Raw genomic sequence first — 16471 nt, forward strand, 5'->3', positions numbered from 1 at the left:
CAGCTGTTGGGCTGCCTTCGGGATATTTATTGCACATCAGGTTTTGTGTAGAAGGTTCTTGAGAGTCACTGTATAGTGCATCTTTGTTCAGTAGTTTCAGGGCACTTCTCACACATTTTCTGTTCCTTTTTCATTGTTGAAATGGGTGATAGGTGATCCATCACTTGCTGTAGAATATCCTTACTTTCACTAGGAGGCAGATTACTGAAATAGTATTGTGGTGCCAATTGCATAAATCTGTTTAAAACAAAAAATTATTATTATTATTTTTGGTGAGAGGTACCAAACATGAGTGGACGCTTCCCAGGCCTGGAGAATCTGCTTGTAGAGTTTTGATTAGTGTGAACTTCTCAGTGGCTTGGTCTGCCTTTGTAGAATGGATACTTTCTGTGGTTTACTTGGAAACAATCCAATTGCATTTCTAGGATAAGTTGGGTCCTCTAGGGTCATGCCACACAGCGGAAGTGACACCCCCACTCTCATCACCGGGGGGAACGGGTACTTCCCCCAAGGCCCATCACAATTTTGCGACAGGTCAGATCAGATGCTTGGGAGAACTCTGGGTGCATAAGAGGGAGTATCTGCATCTCATACTAATACCATACCATGTCCATTTGCTGAAGCTGGACACACCTGTAGTTACTCCTGGTTCCTGCCTAGAACATCACACTGCCCAAGTGGTAGTGGTACCTTCACAGTGGGTCCGGCATCTGCAGCAGCCTCTGAGGCTAGTCTGCATTCTCACTGCTGTCCCTATAGCCCATTCACTTAGCAGCCAGAGGGATCTTTAAGATATATGGAGAAGAGGTTACCCTTGCTTAAAACGGAGTCTCCAATTGCTTTGTACTGCACTTAGGATCAACTCCAAACTCTTTACGTGGCCCATACCCTACACCTCTGCTACCTGCCTGTCTTCCGCCTGGCCTCCACCCGTTCTCTTCCCCACTTGCTCCAGTCTCAGTGGCCTGTTTTGAGAGGTTGCTACGCTCAAGGTCTGCACCTGCTGGCCCTGTTCCTCTTAAGGTGCATCGTGCTTTGCTGTACATTTCTATACCGTGTTCTCTCTTTATGCTGTAATCTCAGAGGCGTGAGTATTAGTCATCTACAGAGACCTGCCTTTAGTAGGTACTCTCAACATAATTTAGATTGGTAGCAGTATAAACTTATATTGAAAATGTAAGAAAAACCAAATTTGTCACTTGCTCTTCATGTATGAATTCAAAGAAACCCCCTTTTTCTCCGTTAAACTTACAGTTCAGGAGAGATTTCTGAGGCGATCCTGATGTAGTTGTTGTCAGATATGCTGAACTTATGGAAGAGAACCCACTCTGGCATCTTCTTGGTGACAGAGTAACAAGAAAGGGGATGCAGCTGTGCAACTTGCTTGTGCGTCAGCATTAAGTAATTACCTGACCCATCGACGTCCCGAGCAATCTAAAAGGCAGCGTTTTACAGAAAAAAGGATTTTGTATTAATACGGAGATCGATACACAAAAGTATTTTGTTTTAAAAATTCCAAAATACTTCACACAGAATAGTTAAAACTACAGATTTGCCGCCCATGTTTTCTAGTTTCAGATATAGAAAATAAGACATAAACATGTTTTACTCAAAACTTGGAGCCAGTGATGATAATAAGGATGTTAACTAGTTTTATCAATTTCAGGGCAGCATGCCAAAACAGTGCAGCTACGAAGGTGAATGTTTTGGTTAAGAAATAAAGCTAGCACGTTCCCTGTCGCATGATGGACCACGCTCGCAAGTGTCCAGTGCTTTACACTTGACGTTTTAGCTCCTTTAATCCTCAGGATAACCCTGTGATGCAGGTAACCTTACTTCTTCCATACAGATGAGGAAATCCATGCTAAAATGTCCTTTTTCTCCATTAAGGGTGCTTTAGAGTTTAGGTGGTGCATACTAATTCTGTAACTTGCTTTAGTTTAGAGGCGCTACGTTAGTCAACCTCCACGCCAGGAAAGAAACAAATGGGCTGTCGCCTTTACTTTTTGTTGGGCATTACGTCACCAGGTACACGGGAGCAAACATGTGAGACGAGGGACACACGTTCAGCCAAAGAGTGCTGTAACAGTTCCTCCGCGATGGGAAAGGTCTTCCTGACAGAACATTCTAGTTGAGTCCTCCATTCCCCTGAGGGGAAGTATATTTAAGTACTAAATCTTTAGTAACATATAAGGGTTTTTAGTTTTATTTCAAAGTTAACATCAATACAGTAATCATCCTAAGTGGGAGGTTTCTGACAGGATGTCCTCAATATGTGAAATTTTGTGAAGAGCACACTACAGGTGGCCTTATCCATTCTTACCTGCATAAAATAACCAGACAGAAGAGCTTTCCTTATGTTCAAAGTGTTTTCCTTTGAGCCAAAAGCAGGTTCTGTGTAAGGAAGCTCGATTCGCTTGATGATTTCTAAGAGTTCGGCTCGGATTACATCTGCCATCCTGAGTGCAGAGCAGTTGAGGAAGTAATCGTGGCACCACTTTTCAACACAGTCTAGGAAGGAACAAACAAAAGCTATTTAGAAATGACTTGTCATAACAGAGAGCCCAGGCGGGAAGGCGCTCTGCCTCTGCGTCCCTGTGTCCTCTCCTAACAAGGTTGTTACGAGTGAGTGCGAGGGAGGCAGCAAGGACGGGGACCTCGGTGGCCGCGGGAGTGGCTGTCCCTGGCACCGCTGGGAAGGGAGAGGGTGCCGGCTGGCAGGACCTGCAGTGACTGTGGGGGACTCCACGAGCCCACCAACTGTAAAGTGCAGGTCCCTAGCGCTGACCAATACTATATATCACCCTCATCTGGCGCATAAGGGGCAGAAGAGACTGTCTCAAGATCAACATTTTGTCCAGTGTGCGTATGGCGAGGATGTACGTGCCCACGACATTCAATCAAACTGGGAGGGAAAAAGCTTACAGTACAGATACCTCTGATCCATGAAGGTATCTCACATACTTTACTTAATTATAAGAAAAGGATTACTACTAGGCTGATCTGGGAATGAATGATGTCACAGTTAAGCTCGCCTACCCTAGCTGCAAGTTTTGTATCGAAATTCAGTCCCCTGGATCAGCGTGAAGTTATTCTTTCTTGCCATCTGTGATCAGCTGGACCCAGAGTTTCGCCTTGGCCTGCGAGCGCATGCGGCCTTGGCAGGGCTGCAGACCTCCGTTGGTCCTTCCCGTCCACTCAGGCCCGTCTGGAGCCACAGGAGTGCTTGCACTTGGTCCAACGACGACCACCACCGGCTTGCCCTCCAAAGATGCCAAGGCCCTCATGTACTTTCTGGCTCCACTGACAACTTTTTCTGCTCAGCTTTGAAAAACTAACTCCCTGCTCTGCCGCTCTGACTGCTGTCATACTTTTCACTTTAAACATTTTTCACACCATCTGCTGGAGCAAAGGAGGTAAAAGCAGCATCGTGGAGAACAAAGGTGAGAATAATCCTCCTGGTAGGAAGGGAGCTCCCCTCTGGCTGTGTCCGCCTCACTGCTTTGCCCAGTCTGCCCCTAGAGACCCCCTTCCTGTCTTTAAGGCCCAGCACAGGAGTTTCACGTGGAGGAGTTTTCCGTTCCCTCACCACTGGGAACGGGAACATACCCACCGTGGTTTAGACGTACCCAGGACTTCTGCCGCAGCTTTGCACCAGGCCATTCTTCTCCCCTGGACACCCTACCCGCCCCTCTCCCCTCCTCCGCCAGGGTCCAGCCTCGCTCAGCTCCTCAGCCTGTTCATTACTATTACCTGGAGCTGGGGTTTGTTTTGTTTTGAACGCTCCATATTCTCTCTCCAGCCAGTAGTGAGCATGCCATGTTATGAAAGGCACAAAGCACAGCTCTGGCCGGTGGGCACCTAGAGATGGCAGTTCCTTTCCTTCCTCCCTGGACCCGAGAGGACAGGAGCCGTGCTATGCAAGTCTGTGTCCCCTGTCCCTGCGTCCCCAGTGAGCTCGCTCTGAAGGCTGCCGGGCTGGGGGCCGGTCCGTGGATGCAGGCCCGCCCTCTCTGGGCGCAGGAGGCGTGTCTCTACTGCTCACCTGCGGGTGCCTGAGGGCCTCAAGCGCCATCCCACTCAAATGACCAGGGGGGCTGGAGACAAAGGGTGTTGGACGAATAACAACCCAGCTTCGTCTGGGGAAGGAAAGGTGGAATTGGGAGGTAATTTGTGAGAAGGCCGAGCGTTCACTTACGTTCGCTGGTGGAATTCAGAGCCATGTCCTGGTAGGCCTTGTAAATGTTGATGAGGGTGAAGTGATCTCCTTCAGGATGTAAGAACGTCTTCCAGCAAGACAAGGCAGCCTCCTCTGCTCCCCGGGGCAGATGCGAAAAGCAATTAGGAGCTTTAAGATGCAAAAGGGCAGAAGGTCAGCAATAATGAGATGTGCCCTTTAGCCCTTTAGCACGACAGGCTGCGGGGGGTGGGGTGGGGGAACGGATGGGGGCTCACTGCTGTTTGTAGCCCTGCTCCTGTCTTACTCTGTGAATAACATGCTATCCTGTTTACAGAGAAATCAGAGAACTGTAGGGTGAGCCGTCATCTTGTGCTTCTCCTTACTCCTGTGTGTTAGCTTTTCTCAGGTCTGCTCAGCACGGCGGACACCCTGCTTGTAAATATTACAGCCCCCAGTCCAGGGACAGGATTAGAACTCAGGTCCTAATGCAGCATAGCCTTTGGTTTGTCCTGCCAGTAAAAGAATCAATTAAAACCTATAAACCAAGATGAATGAGGTGGTAGGAAATAAAACACACGCACACGTGACACGCTTTTCTTGATCTGTGCCGATCACTTCAGCAAAAGCGAACTCGGTATGCTATCACCTGTCTGCTTTAAGAAATTCACTGGGTTTTTATTTAGATTTTTTCATATTAAGGCAATTCTTATAACTTTACATTTTCAAACTACTAAAATATTTCATTATCATTTCAAATGGATCTCATTTAAATCTATACCTGCTGCAGATACACAGTACAAAAGAGCCGTGGAAGGAATACCTGTTACCATGGCAGCGACTGTTAGCATTTCATCTACACAGTCAAATTCACAGGATGCTAAGATAGACTTGGCGAGCTGTGGGTCAAGAGGAAACTCTGACATGATGATTCCAAATTCAGAGAGGTTTCCATCATTGTCCAGTGCTGCCAGATAATCTAAGTCTTCCAAAGCCTGCATCAAGCTTTCCGGTGCTATAGGGAAGACAAAATTAATAATTACAAAGTCTCATACAACCAAGATGGAGTAACAGGTACTGGATTTTCCCTCCCACACAAAACAACCAAAAAATGAACAAAATATATGAAACAAGAGTTCGCAAGACTGAGATCATCAGGCAACGAACAACAGTGATTCCTGAGAGGGGGGCACCTCGAGGTAAGCCTGAGGGCTGCCCAGCGTACTGCCTTGAGAGCGTTTCCAGGCTGCGGTGCTGGGAGGGGACCCAAGGGGAGCTGCCAGATTCCCCGAATTATGGAGAGGGTGCTGAGGGTCCGGGGAGACTAAGGTGGCCAAAGCCTGCAGGTCGGACCTCCTGAGAGGAGAGAGCTCTAGAGCGAGGACTCAAAGGATGTACGAGAGCCCCTCAGTCAGTCAGCAGGGCCCATTCACTCCACTCCAGGCCAGAGAAGGAACCATCCAGAAGAGCAGAGGGTCAGCACCCGGTGCTCACACGGGATCCAGATACGGCCGTTCCCACCAGCCAGGCTGCAAAGCCTCATGATTCGTGGGACTCTGGGGGCGGGGGGGGGGAACACAGAATAACTACACCCCACATGTACACTGTTCCAGTGCCACCTAACTAGTCCTAAAGTCAAGATCTGAAAGGATCACTCTGCCACCCAGGACGAAGCTCCAGAATATTTACAGGAATACAAAATACCCAGTATCCAACCCAGTAAAGTGGACAATGTCTAGCATCCAACAAACATCATGAGGCATGAGAAGCAGGAAAATGTATCCCATAATAAAGAGAAAAACGAACCAATTGAAACTGACCCAGATGACAGAAATGGTAGACAAGGATGCTGAAAGAGCTATCTGCCAGTACAAGTAAGGACCAAAGGCTAATTTTCTCCATCCCTTTATTTCCCTTATAAGTTTATATGACATCAATAATGGTGTAGTTTTATTATATATGCTTAATAGCCACCTACAAAGATAAATCCATTTATTCAAAGTGAGGTATTCTCCTTGTCCTTGCAAAATAAAGTCACATTAAAATGGATACATGTGTTTTTCACCAGGCCTCACAAAGAAGCAAATCACACAGCATGAAGCTGCTGGATTGTTCTACCCCAGAAACGAAGGATTTATGAGCTACTCAACGGCTTTCACTTGTCTCACTTCCAACATGTTCCTGGCAGGTGGGAGACAGAGCCTGTGGGGACCTGGGAAGCAGTTTAACCTCCTTGTAGCTGGGAGTTCAAGGTAATGAACAGTACAAATTTACTTATTTGCTGCCCAAACTTTGACCACTAAGCTATTTCTCAAAATTTCGAGCAAACTGTGTAACTCAAAAGCCAGTCCCAAATTCAGATTTGATAAAGTCCCCCCATTCCCATCAAGAGACCTGGGAACACTGGGAGAGATCCCGCTGCGGGCTGGGGAAGGACCCCCGGTGCTGCATGCGGCTCCTCACATCCCCAGGCCTCTTGCTGGAGGAGAGAGGGTGGAACGGGCCTGGCCTCCACCTCTGACACGTGATTTGCCGATGAAAGATCAGTTACTGTGAAAGCAAGTAGTGCTGGGCTGAGGGGGGCTGTGAGAAAGCCTGCAGAGAACCCAGGCATCTGCTAGAGGACTCGGGTGTGGCTTTCACCCCACCATGGAGAAAAGAAGCTGAACGTCCCTGTTTTTGGTTTCTTTTGTCAAGATTTAAAACTGAGAAGAGCACGGCCTCGGGATTCCGTTCTTGGATTCTGACCCCTTGGCCTCTCTAGGGCACTAGCCAGGAGCACTGGTGGACTCCTTGTTCATTTGGAGACCCTGGGGCAAGGATGAGACCTTAAGAAATCACAGTCCCGGGAAGTAAACAGATGGGCTATTTAGAAAAAGAGTCCGAGCCATCAGTGAGCCATGAAATCAAAAGTAACAGAGATGGCCTCATCCACCAGAGGGCAGACAGCAGAAGCAAGAACTACAATCCTGCAGCCTGTGGAACAAAAACCACATTCGCAGAAAGATAGACAAGATGAAAAGGCAGAGGGCTACGTACCAGATGAAGGAACGAGATAAAAACCCAGAAAAACAACTAAATGAAGTGGAGATAGGCAACCTTCTAGAAAAAGAATTCAGAATAATGATAGTGAAGATGATCTAGGACCTCAGAAAAAGAATGGAGGCAAAGATCGAGAAGATGCAAGAAATGTTTAACAAAGACCTAGAAAAATTAAAGAACAAACAAACAGAGATGAACAATACAATAACTGAAATGAAAACTACATTAGAAGGAAGCAATAGCAGAATAACTGAGGCAGAAGAACAGATAAGTGATCTGGAAGACTGAATGGTGGAATTCAATTACAGGGAAAAAAACCCATAAAAAACACAAACACATGGAGGCTAAACAATACGTTACTAAATAACCAAGAGATCACAGAAGAAATCAAAGAGGAAATCAAAAAATACCTAGAGACAAATGACAATGAAAACACGACTATCCAAAACCTATGGGATGAGGCAAAAGCAGTTCTAAGAGGGAAGTTTATAGCTATACCAGCCTACCTCAAGAAACAAGAAAAATCTCAAATAAACAATCTAACCTTACACCTAAAGGAACTAGAGAAAGAAGAACAAACAAAACCCAAAGTTAGCAGAAGGAAAGAAATCAAAAAGATCACAGCAGAAATAAATGAAATAGAAACAAAGAAAACAATAGCAAAGATCAATACAATGAAAAGCTGGTTCTTTGAGAAGATAAACAAAATTGATAAACCATTACCAAGACTCATAAAGAAAAAGAGGGAGAGGACTCAAATCAATAAAATCAGAAATGAAAAAGGAGAAGTTACAACAGACACCACAGAAATACAAAGCATCCTAAGAGACTACTACAAGCAACTCTATGCAATAAAATGGACAACCTGGAAGAAATGGACAAATTCTTAGAAAGGTATAACTTTCCAAGACTGAACCAGGAAGAAATGGAAAATATGAACAGACCAATCACCAGTAATGAAATTGAAACTGTGATTAAAATTCTTCCAACAAACAGAAGTCCAGGACCAGATGGCTTCACAGTGAAGAGCTAACACCCATCCTTCTCAAACTCTTCCAAAAAATCGCAGAGGAAGGAACAATCCCAAACTCATTCTATGAGGCCACCATCAGCCTGACACCAAAACCAGACAAAGATACCACAAAAAAAGAAACTTACAGACCAATATCACTGATGAATATAGATGCAAAAATCCTCAACAAAATACTAGCAAACAGAATCCAACAACACGTTAAAAGGATCATACACCATGATCAAGTGGGATTTATCCCAGGGATGCAAGGATTCTTCAATATATGCAAATCAATCAATGTGATACACCATATTAACAAATTGAAGAATAAAAACCATATGATCATCTCAAGAGATGCAGAAAAAGCTTTTGACAGAATTCAACACCCATTTATGATAAAAACTCTCCAGAAGTGGGCATAGAGGGAACCTACCTCAACATAATAAAGGCCATATATGACAAACCCACAGCAAACATCATTCTCAATGGTGAAAAACTGAAAGCATTTCCTCTAAGATCAGGAACAAGACAAGGATGTCCACTCTCACCACTATTATTCAACATAGTTTTGGAAGTCCTAGCCAGGGCAATCAGACAAGAAAAATAACAGGAATACAAATTGGAAAAGAAGTAAAACTGTCCCTGTTTGCAGATGACATGATACTACACATAGAGAATCCTAAAAATGACACCAGAAAACTATTAGAGCTAATCAATGAATTTGGTAAAGTTGCAGGATACAAAATTAATGCACCGAAATCTCTTGCATTCCTATACACTAATGATGAAAAATCTGAAAGAGAAATTAAGGAAACACTACCATTTACCATTGCAACAAAAAGAATAAAATACCTAGGAATAAATCTACCTAGGGAGACAAAAGACCTGTATGCAGAAAACTATAAGACAGTGATGAAAGAAATTAAAGATGATACCAACAGACGGAGAGATATACCATGTTCTTGGATTGGAAGAATCAATATTGTGAAAATGACTCTACTACCCAAAGCAATCTACAGATTCAATGCAATCCCTATCAAATTGCCAATGGCACTTTTTACAGAACTAGAAAAAAAAAATCTTAAAATTTGTATGGAGACACATAAGACCCCGAATAGCCAAAGCAGTCTTGAGGGAAAAAAACAGAGCAGGAGGAATCAGACTCCCTGACTTCAGACTATACTACAAAGCTACAGTAATCAAGAAATATGGTACTGGCACAAAAACAGAAACATAGATCAATGGAACAAGATAGAAAGCCCAGAGATAAACTCACACACCTATTGTCAACTAATCTATGACAAAGGAGGCAAGGATATACAATGGAGAAAAGACAGTCTCTTCAATAAGTGGTGCTGGGAAAACTGGACAGCTACATGTAAAAGAATGAAATTAGAACACTCCCTAACACCATACACAAAAATAAACTCAAAATGGATTCAAGACCTAAATTTAATACCAGACACTATAAAACCCTTAGAGGAAAACATAGGAAGAACACTCTTTAACATAAATCACAGCAAGATCTTTTTTGATCCACCTCCTGGAGTAATGGAAATAAAAACAAAAATAAACAAATGGGACCTAATGAAACTTAAAAGCTTTTGCACAGCAAAGGAAACCATAAACAAGATGAAAAGACAACCCTCAGAATGGGAGAAAATATTTGCAAACAAATCAACGGACAAAGGATTAATCTCCAAAATATATAAACAGCTCATGCAGCTCAATATTAAAGAAACGAACAACCCAATCCAAAAATGGGCAGAAGACCTAAATAGACATTTCTCCAAAGAAGACATACAGATGGCCAGGAAGCACATGAAAAGCTGCCCAACATCACTAATTATTAGAGAAATGCAAATCAAAACTACAATGAGGTATCACCTCACACCAGTTAGAATGGGCATCATCAGAAAATCTGCAAACAACAAATGCTGGAGAGGGTGTGGAGAAAAGGGAACACTCTTGCACTGTTGGTGGGAATGTAAATTGATACAGCCACTATGGAGAACAGTATGGAGGTTCCTTAAAAAGCTAAAAACAGAATTACCATATGACCCAGAAATCCTACTACTGGGCATATACCCAGAGAAAAGCATAATTCAAAAAGACACATGCACCCCAATGTTCATTGCAGCACTATTTACCATAGCCAGGTCATGGAAGCAACCTAAATGCCCATCAACAGATGAATGGATAAAGAAGATGTGATACATATATACAATGGAATATCACTCAGCCATAAAAAGGAACTAACTGGGCCGCTTGTTGAGACGTGGATGGATATAGAGACTGTCATACAGAGTGAGGTAAGTCAGAAAGAGAAAAATAAATATCGTATATTAACGCATGGATGTGGAACCTAAGAAAATGGTACAGATGAACTGGTCTGCAGGGCAGAAGTTGAGACACAGATGTAAAGAACAAACGTATGGACACCAAGGGGGGAAAGCCGCGGGGGGGTGGGGTGGTGGTGTGCTGAATTGGGCAATTGGGTTTGACATGTATACACTGATGTGTATAAAATTGATGACTAATAAGAACCTGCAGTATAAAAAGATGAAAAATTTTTTTAAAAATTAAGGATTTCTGTTCAACAAACAGCACAATAGAAAAACTTAACTGAGCATAAGATTGGGGGAATAAAAAAAAAGTAACAGCTGACATGCCAGAGAAGGTGCAAGAAGCAGCAGCAGAAATAAGCATCTCAGATTAAACAGAGCAGGAGGGCACTGGGAGCACGAAGTTAATTCCTGAAAGTTGTGTGGAAACCAGTTTCCATAAATCAGCAAAGCTGCTGCATTGTAAGTTACAGGATCTCTGGCGACTGTCCCTGTAAGCCCATCTGGCTTAACAGCCAGCCTCTGTCCCCAAAGGGCACCTACTTCTCATTTTTATGTCCTGGAGTTGAGTTGGCTGCACACAGAGTTACTAACGGACATAACGTCATGATTCAGCTCTCGGTCCGAACACCAAATAAAGAGAGGAAGTTCTTGGGGTTTCATTATATTAGAAAGAACAAGTTAATGAATGCAGATTATACAGGTGAAGGAATAATAATAAATAACTGAATAGGATTTGCTAATATTACATTCTACATTTTAAGACACCTCCCCAGTATGGCCCATAAAATTGTCTTAGATAAAAGCAGAAGGGTTTAGATGAGGGTTCTTTATGGCAGTGCTATTTAAGTGTAATCCATGGGAAATAATGCTAACAAATGGAATATAAATGTTTTAGTGTGAGGCCTCTTCTTTACAGCAGTGCAAAATCACACTGCTTTATTCCAAAGGCAATTTCAATATGAAAAAATCATCATTTTTATTAAGTTCTATTGCCAATGGCAGCTGTACTCCCTGTAGGATAGCTCACTACAAGGTCACACACCTCCCCCAGTGCCATCACTCATAGTAACTTGCAGGGCTATTATCACAATTTCGTTATGGTGCCCCTTTTCCATGGAACCCCAAATGCCAGGCTCCAATACTGAATCTGCATTTTCCTGCCACAGTATCTGCAGAACGGCTGCTCACAAACAAAGAGGCCATTAATCTGGAACAAGGGTTAAGTCCACCATTCGGAGGGAGGGACTGACCCAGTGCTGATTCTAAGCAAGAGTGCAGGTCAGATGAGGAGTTCAAGGCTCTGCTGTGTCATTGCCAGAATCAACGGCCCCACACGGCATCTTTCCTATGGCCTTGAAAAGTCTACCAAAATTTTAGATGTCACATAGCAGGAATCACAGGTTGTTCCCCTCCCCGTCACGGGGACCTTTACTCAGGCACTCAGCAGGAGAGAGAAGAACCAAGAGACAGAGACGAGAAGCTGAGCACCAGTGCTGTTCAAGCCTCTGTCCTTAGGTGTCCCTGAGGCACTGCCACGTTCTCGTCTTGGATTTCATAAGACACCCCAAGTTCCTTATCACAACGCCCTGTGGCTTATGCCAGTTTGAGTGGCATTACTGGCACTGGCACCCAGAATTCTTCTATACATCAGAAATTCTGTCACAAAGGAAGAGTGTATCAAAGTGACACTGGGACTTAGAAAAGGCAGGGACGAAGCTGGCCCGGGGAAGGAGGATAGCTGTGCTCACACAAGGCTTGCCGTGTGCCTCGTACACATGTGAATTACACACACGTACACATATACAGATGGACATGGAGAAAGAGAGTGACGTTTCTGGCCCGGTGGGTTTTAGGACTGGAGCTTGGGCACTGTGTGCACTGAAGTAAAGAGCCCACGGAGGGGAGAAACGGAAGAATCAAGATGGTGCTGGTGGGACGGTGTAGATTCTCAGTAGTCTTGGGACTTTTAGGGAAGAGGATTAAGAGTCTGGCTCTGAAGAGGAGAGAAAGGAAAGGCCTCTGTTTCACTTAATTTCACAAGGACCTGCTCACAAAAGCTGGCACGTGCCCACCTCCTACCCTACACGGTACACAGAGCACTTCTGCATAAATAATCTCATTTGAACCTCTTAATAACCCCCATAATACAAGAGGGCAGACCCTCTATCCTCCTGTTACGCGAGTCCTGAGAAGGGCGGCAGGTCTGCTTCATCTGCGTATTTCATTTACAAGAGGAGTTCTATGCGGCAGCTGCAAGCATCGTCTTTTTTTTTTCTTTCAAAACGATGAGTCAGGTTAATCCACAGTTACATTTCCCCAAGCACAGCAGAAAATAGTTATGTGCGTACTGTCAGGGGACAGAAATAAATTGTCACCCTCACCCTTTTGTCCCCCGTTATCAGCTCTAAGCCCCGTGGAGTGAGCAGCAGAGGGTGACCACTGAGAGACACGGGAACTCCTCTGCACGGCTGTGGTCTGCCGTTTGCTTTTGAAAATCTTCGACGTTACAGGGCCTGCTCTTCTCTCTTCACGCTAGTCCACCAAACAGCGACTATCATGACGAGAAGGTGCCCAGGCAATCAACACATGGTGCTTGGGCTTAAGAGGCGAGCAGTTTTCAAAACTGAAAACTGTTTCTTCAGGGGGTGGCCTCGAGTGGTGACTGGCCGGCCGACGACAGAAGCCCTGGGGTCAGCAGTGAAAGACGGGAGAAATGGATGCAAGTGACACACCCTCACCTTCTAGACTCCTTTTTTCTCAGGGGCCAGAGTGAAAGCCAGGAGCAGAGTGGCTTCACTACTTGAGAGTTAAGGGATCACAGCCAAAGGAATCCTGCAGCCCGTGTTTCCTAGCCTTTCTGGGCTGCACCAACCGCCCCCCACCCCGGGGCCCCAGCCCTCCCCGCCCCCTCCGCCCCCCAGCCCCAGGCCCCTGCCCACACCCTTTCTAACTTGCCACAGTCCTGTCACTCTGGCCATTGCTATCAAAGAAAAATGCACTCAGCCTGAGTTTGCTACGGATACTTTACCACCTTACATCACATCCTATGACTGTTTCTTTCCTCCAAGCCACTCCCTCAAGGTATAATTATCACTAGCATACTCATCCTTGCAGCTAGTTAGGAAGGGGCCGGGCCTTTTCTGGAACCTTCTCTCGGGTGGAAAAGCTCTACTGAAGCCGAGCTGGCTAGCATCCTCAGAGGTGGGCGTCCGGCTGGGACTACTTGGCGGTTCTCCAGGCGATGTGCTAATCTCCCCAGGAACCTCAATGCCAAGGCCTACTTGACATGCATTCGATTTAGGCCTCTCTTTCCCGCATGCCTCTGAGCTCCCGCTGGAGAAGAGCAACCCTTTTCCTGCAAGAACACACAGCTCCAAGGGAGGCGATGGCTCCCGAGGAAGGAGATCAGTCTTAGATGAGATAGGAGCTCACCTGGAGCTCCTTTCCTCCTAGAGATTCCACTGCTCCTCTGGGGAAGAGTCAGTTGAAAACGTTCGATTCCAAAGAGTTTCCCGAAGTAATTGATTTTCCAAAGTGTTTACTGGGAGAGTTTCAATATAAAACTCCCTGCGGTTCCAGGGAAGGACTGGGCGCTGCTGAGGAGCATGGGCCCCTGTCGTGACCTCTAGGTGAGGTCCTGACACCGCCCCTCAGGACCATCCAGGCTTGGAGTCTTGGACCGTCCACTTGGCTGTGTCCACACTCTATTTTCTCTTCTACCTTTTCATGTCCACACTCTATTTTCTGTGTCCACACTCTATTTTCTCTTCTACCTTTTCATGTCAAAGGTTAGCTTTCTTAGGGGACCCTCCTCTTCCTTCGCCTACTCCAAAGTCTATGCGTTATTTTAAGAAATATTTGAGGAAGCGTAACTCTGATATAACCTGTATTTCTCAAGGGCTTGTAATCCTAACGGCACCACTGGACAAAATGACTGAAAAACATAGGAACTGAGACAAAGCACGGCAAAACGGTAGAAATTCTAGTTTCCATTTTAAGTACACTCTGCTTACAAGGTCTTTTGGCTGGCTGCTCTCTCATGCAAATTTGATAAATGCCATGAATATCACAACACTAAGATGAATACATTGCCAATCACCCCCTTTGATAAACACAGTGAAAATTTTAACCATGGGCCTAACGTGTGGAAAAAATTAAGGATGTTCTCTTTTATTAATGCACAAATGAAAACTAAACATCTACTGAAGGGCAATCAGTACTTAAACCAGAAAACATTATACAGGGACTCGAATACCCACTCAGTTGCAGTGAAGCGAAGCTGTGGGTTGGGAACGAAGCAGCAGTTCCAGAGTAAACAGGGCTGGGACTGGGCGGCGGGGAGCGGGCTGCGGCTCTGGGAGCCTCGCCACACGGTAGGAGCGCCTGCCCTTAAGCTTCCTTAGCCTTCTGTTCAGCATCCCGGTGGTTTCCGCGGGAGCAGCCCAGGTCCCGGCCAGGTCTGATACTAGCGGGGAGGAAGCCAGCACCCCTCCCATGGTGGAGGGCCCTCCTCAGTGAACTTGAGGGCAAGGCGGAGCTCCCCAGGAGACAGACGCTCAGACTGTAATTCTAAGGCCTCAGTCTTCTGCTTAACAACCGTACCCCCTTCATATCTCCATTTACCCTTAATTACAAAGGCGTGAACTTTGAGTGGGTTTTCCCCAGGTGACGGTGTGATTCATGAGGAAGGGCCATTTGCCTACAAGTTTTCCCACCGAGAAACACTAACGCTGCCAAGAACCCTCCTGTGTTCAGTTCGGCCTCACCCCCCCGTACTCCACTATCCCCCGCCCCACCGGCTTTCTACTGGCCTGGCCCCATCTCCCTATGTTAAAGTGGCCAAGGGCAGACACTTCTCCAATGTCAGAACAGATATTTCCTGGAGGGTAGCTTTTTTTTTTTCATTTTAAAAATTACTTTAGAGAATGTTTACCTCTAGTGGGGAAAGTGCTTCAGGACAAACCAAAGCCCCGGGCTTGCTTGTACCACCAAGGGCCACTGCTCTTAGGACTGGGGACGGGCAAGAGGTATGAGGGTAAGGCTCAGCCAGGCGCCTGCTGACCCGCGGGCACACGGCTACCTGGTCTATTCATGAAGTCACAGTGGCCTAAGCCCGCGATGTCGATTCTCTTCATAAAAAGCACCATGCTGGTTAGGTTGGCCTCCTGCATTTCCGCTGGCTTAAGTGGCCGCATGTCTTCGGAGGCAAATTCCTCAGAGTACAGACAGAAAAGTTTTCCTAGAAGAAACCAAGGAAGATGGTTTTAATGCTTCTGTGTTGCCTCCGGACAGGACCTTAGCGTGAGCTGGGTTTGGGGTCCGCAGCGCTACCTGGAGAAGATGAACCGAGAATCTGCTTGCGTATCTCTGCTTGGCTCCGGCTGATGGGCTGCGTGACGAGTGAGTTTGCTCTTATCCTAGGGTTGTACACCTTTAAACGAAAGACAGCATCTTTAGTGTCAGCTCACTCAAGATGTAGCAGGCTCGCTGGCCCTGAAGTGCCTGCTGTTTGCACACTTTACTTCACGAAAGGCTCTGCTACTCCTTTCTTCTGTACAATATTTACTATTGTTTCACTTGCCTTGAGATGGAAACGGCAAGAGCTTTGATAAATGGATTTAAGGGTTGTCTGCTTTCATTGTAGCTTCAATAAATATGGGAGCTCTGTATCATCTGCTGAAATACAAATGCCACTTCTCAAAGCGCTGTACCGCTGACTCGTGTGCCGCGTGGAGAAAAGGATGATCAACTGACAGTGCTGCATTTCCTCAAGGTTCTGTTCAAATTGACTGTGATCCCAGGGGTCTCATCTTTATCGCATATGCTGGGCTTTTCCAGTCCTATCAGCTAACACAAAGACTGCAGATGGCACTAACAGTGATTTTTCTTAGG

The 16471-nt window shown here is 45.5% G+C and overlaps 1 protein-coding gene across 1 annotated transcript in view; it reads right to left on the reverse strand.

Annotated features, from left to right (window-relative positions):
* Window positions 1–49: 49 nt before the first annotated feature.
* The window catches only part of DHX32 (DEAH-box helicase 32 (putative)), a 52368-nt gene continuing 35946 nt past the window's right edge, over window positions 50–16471 (reverse strand). The window contains exons 6-12 of the mRNA XM_082673362.1: window positions 15911–16010; window positions 15660–15818; window positions 5001–5192; window positions 4199–4348; window positions 2324–2511; window positions 1253–1434; window positions 50–237 (exon numbers count right to left, since the gene is read on the reverse strand). Coding sequence (XP_082529488.1) covers window positions 66–237; window positions 1253–1434; window positions 2324–2511; window positions 4199–4348; window positions 5001–5192; window positions 15660–15818; window positions 15911–16010 — 1143 coding nt within the window. The 3' untranslated portion in view covers window positions 50–65. The remainder of the gene's footprint in view (window positions 238–1252; window positions 1435–2323; window positions 2512–4198; window positions 4349–5000; window positions 5193–15659; window positions 15819–15910; window positions 16011–16471) is intronic.

Source organism: Grampus griseus (genome assembly GCF_964374135.1).
Source record: "Grampus griseus genome assembly, chromosome: 16".
NCBI classification, from domain to species: domain Eukaryota; kingdom Metazoa; phylum Chordata; class Mammalia; order Artiodactyla; family Delphinidae; genus Grampus; species Grampus griseus.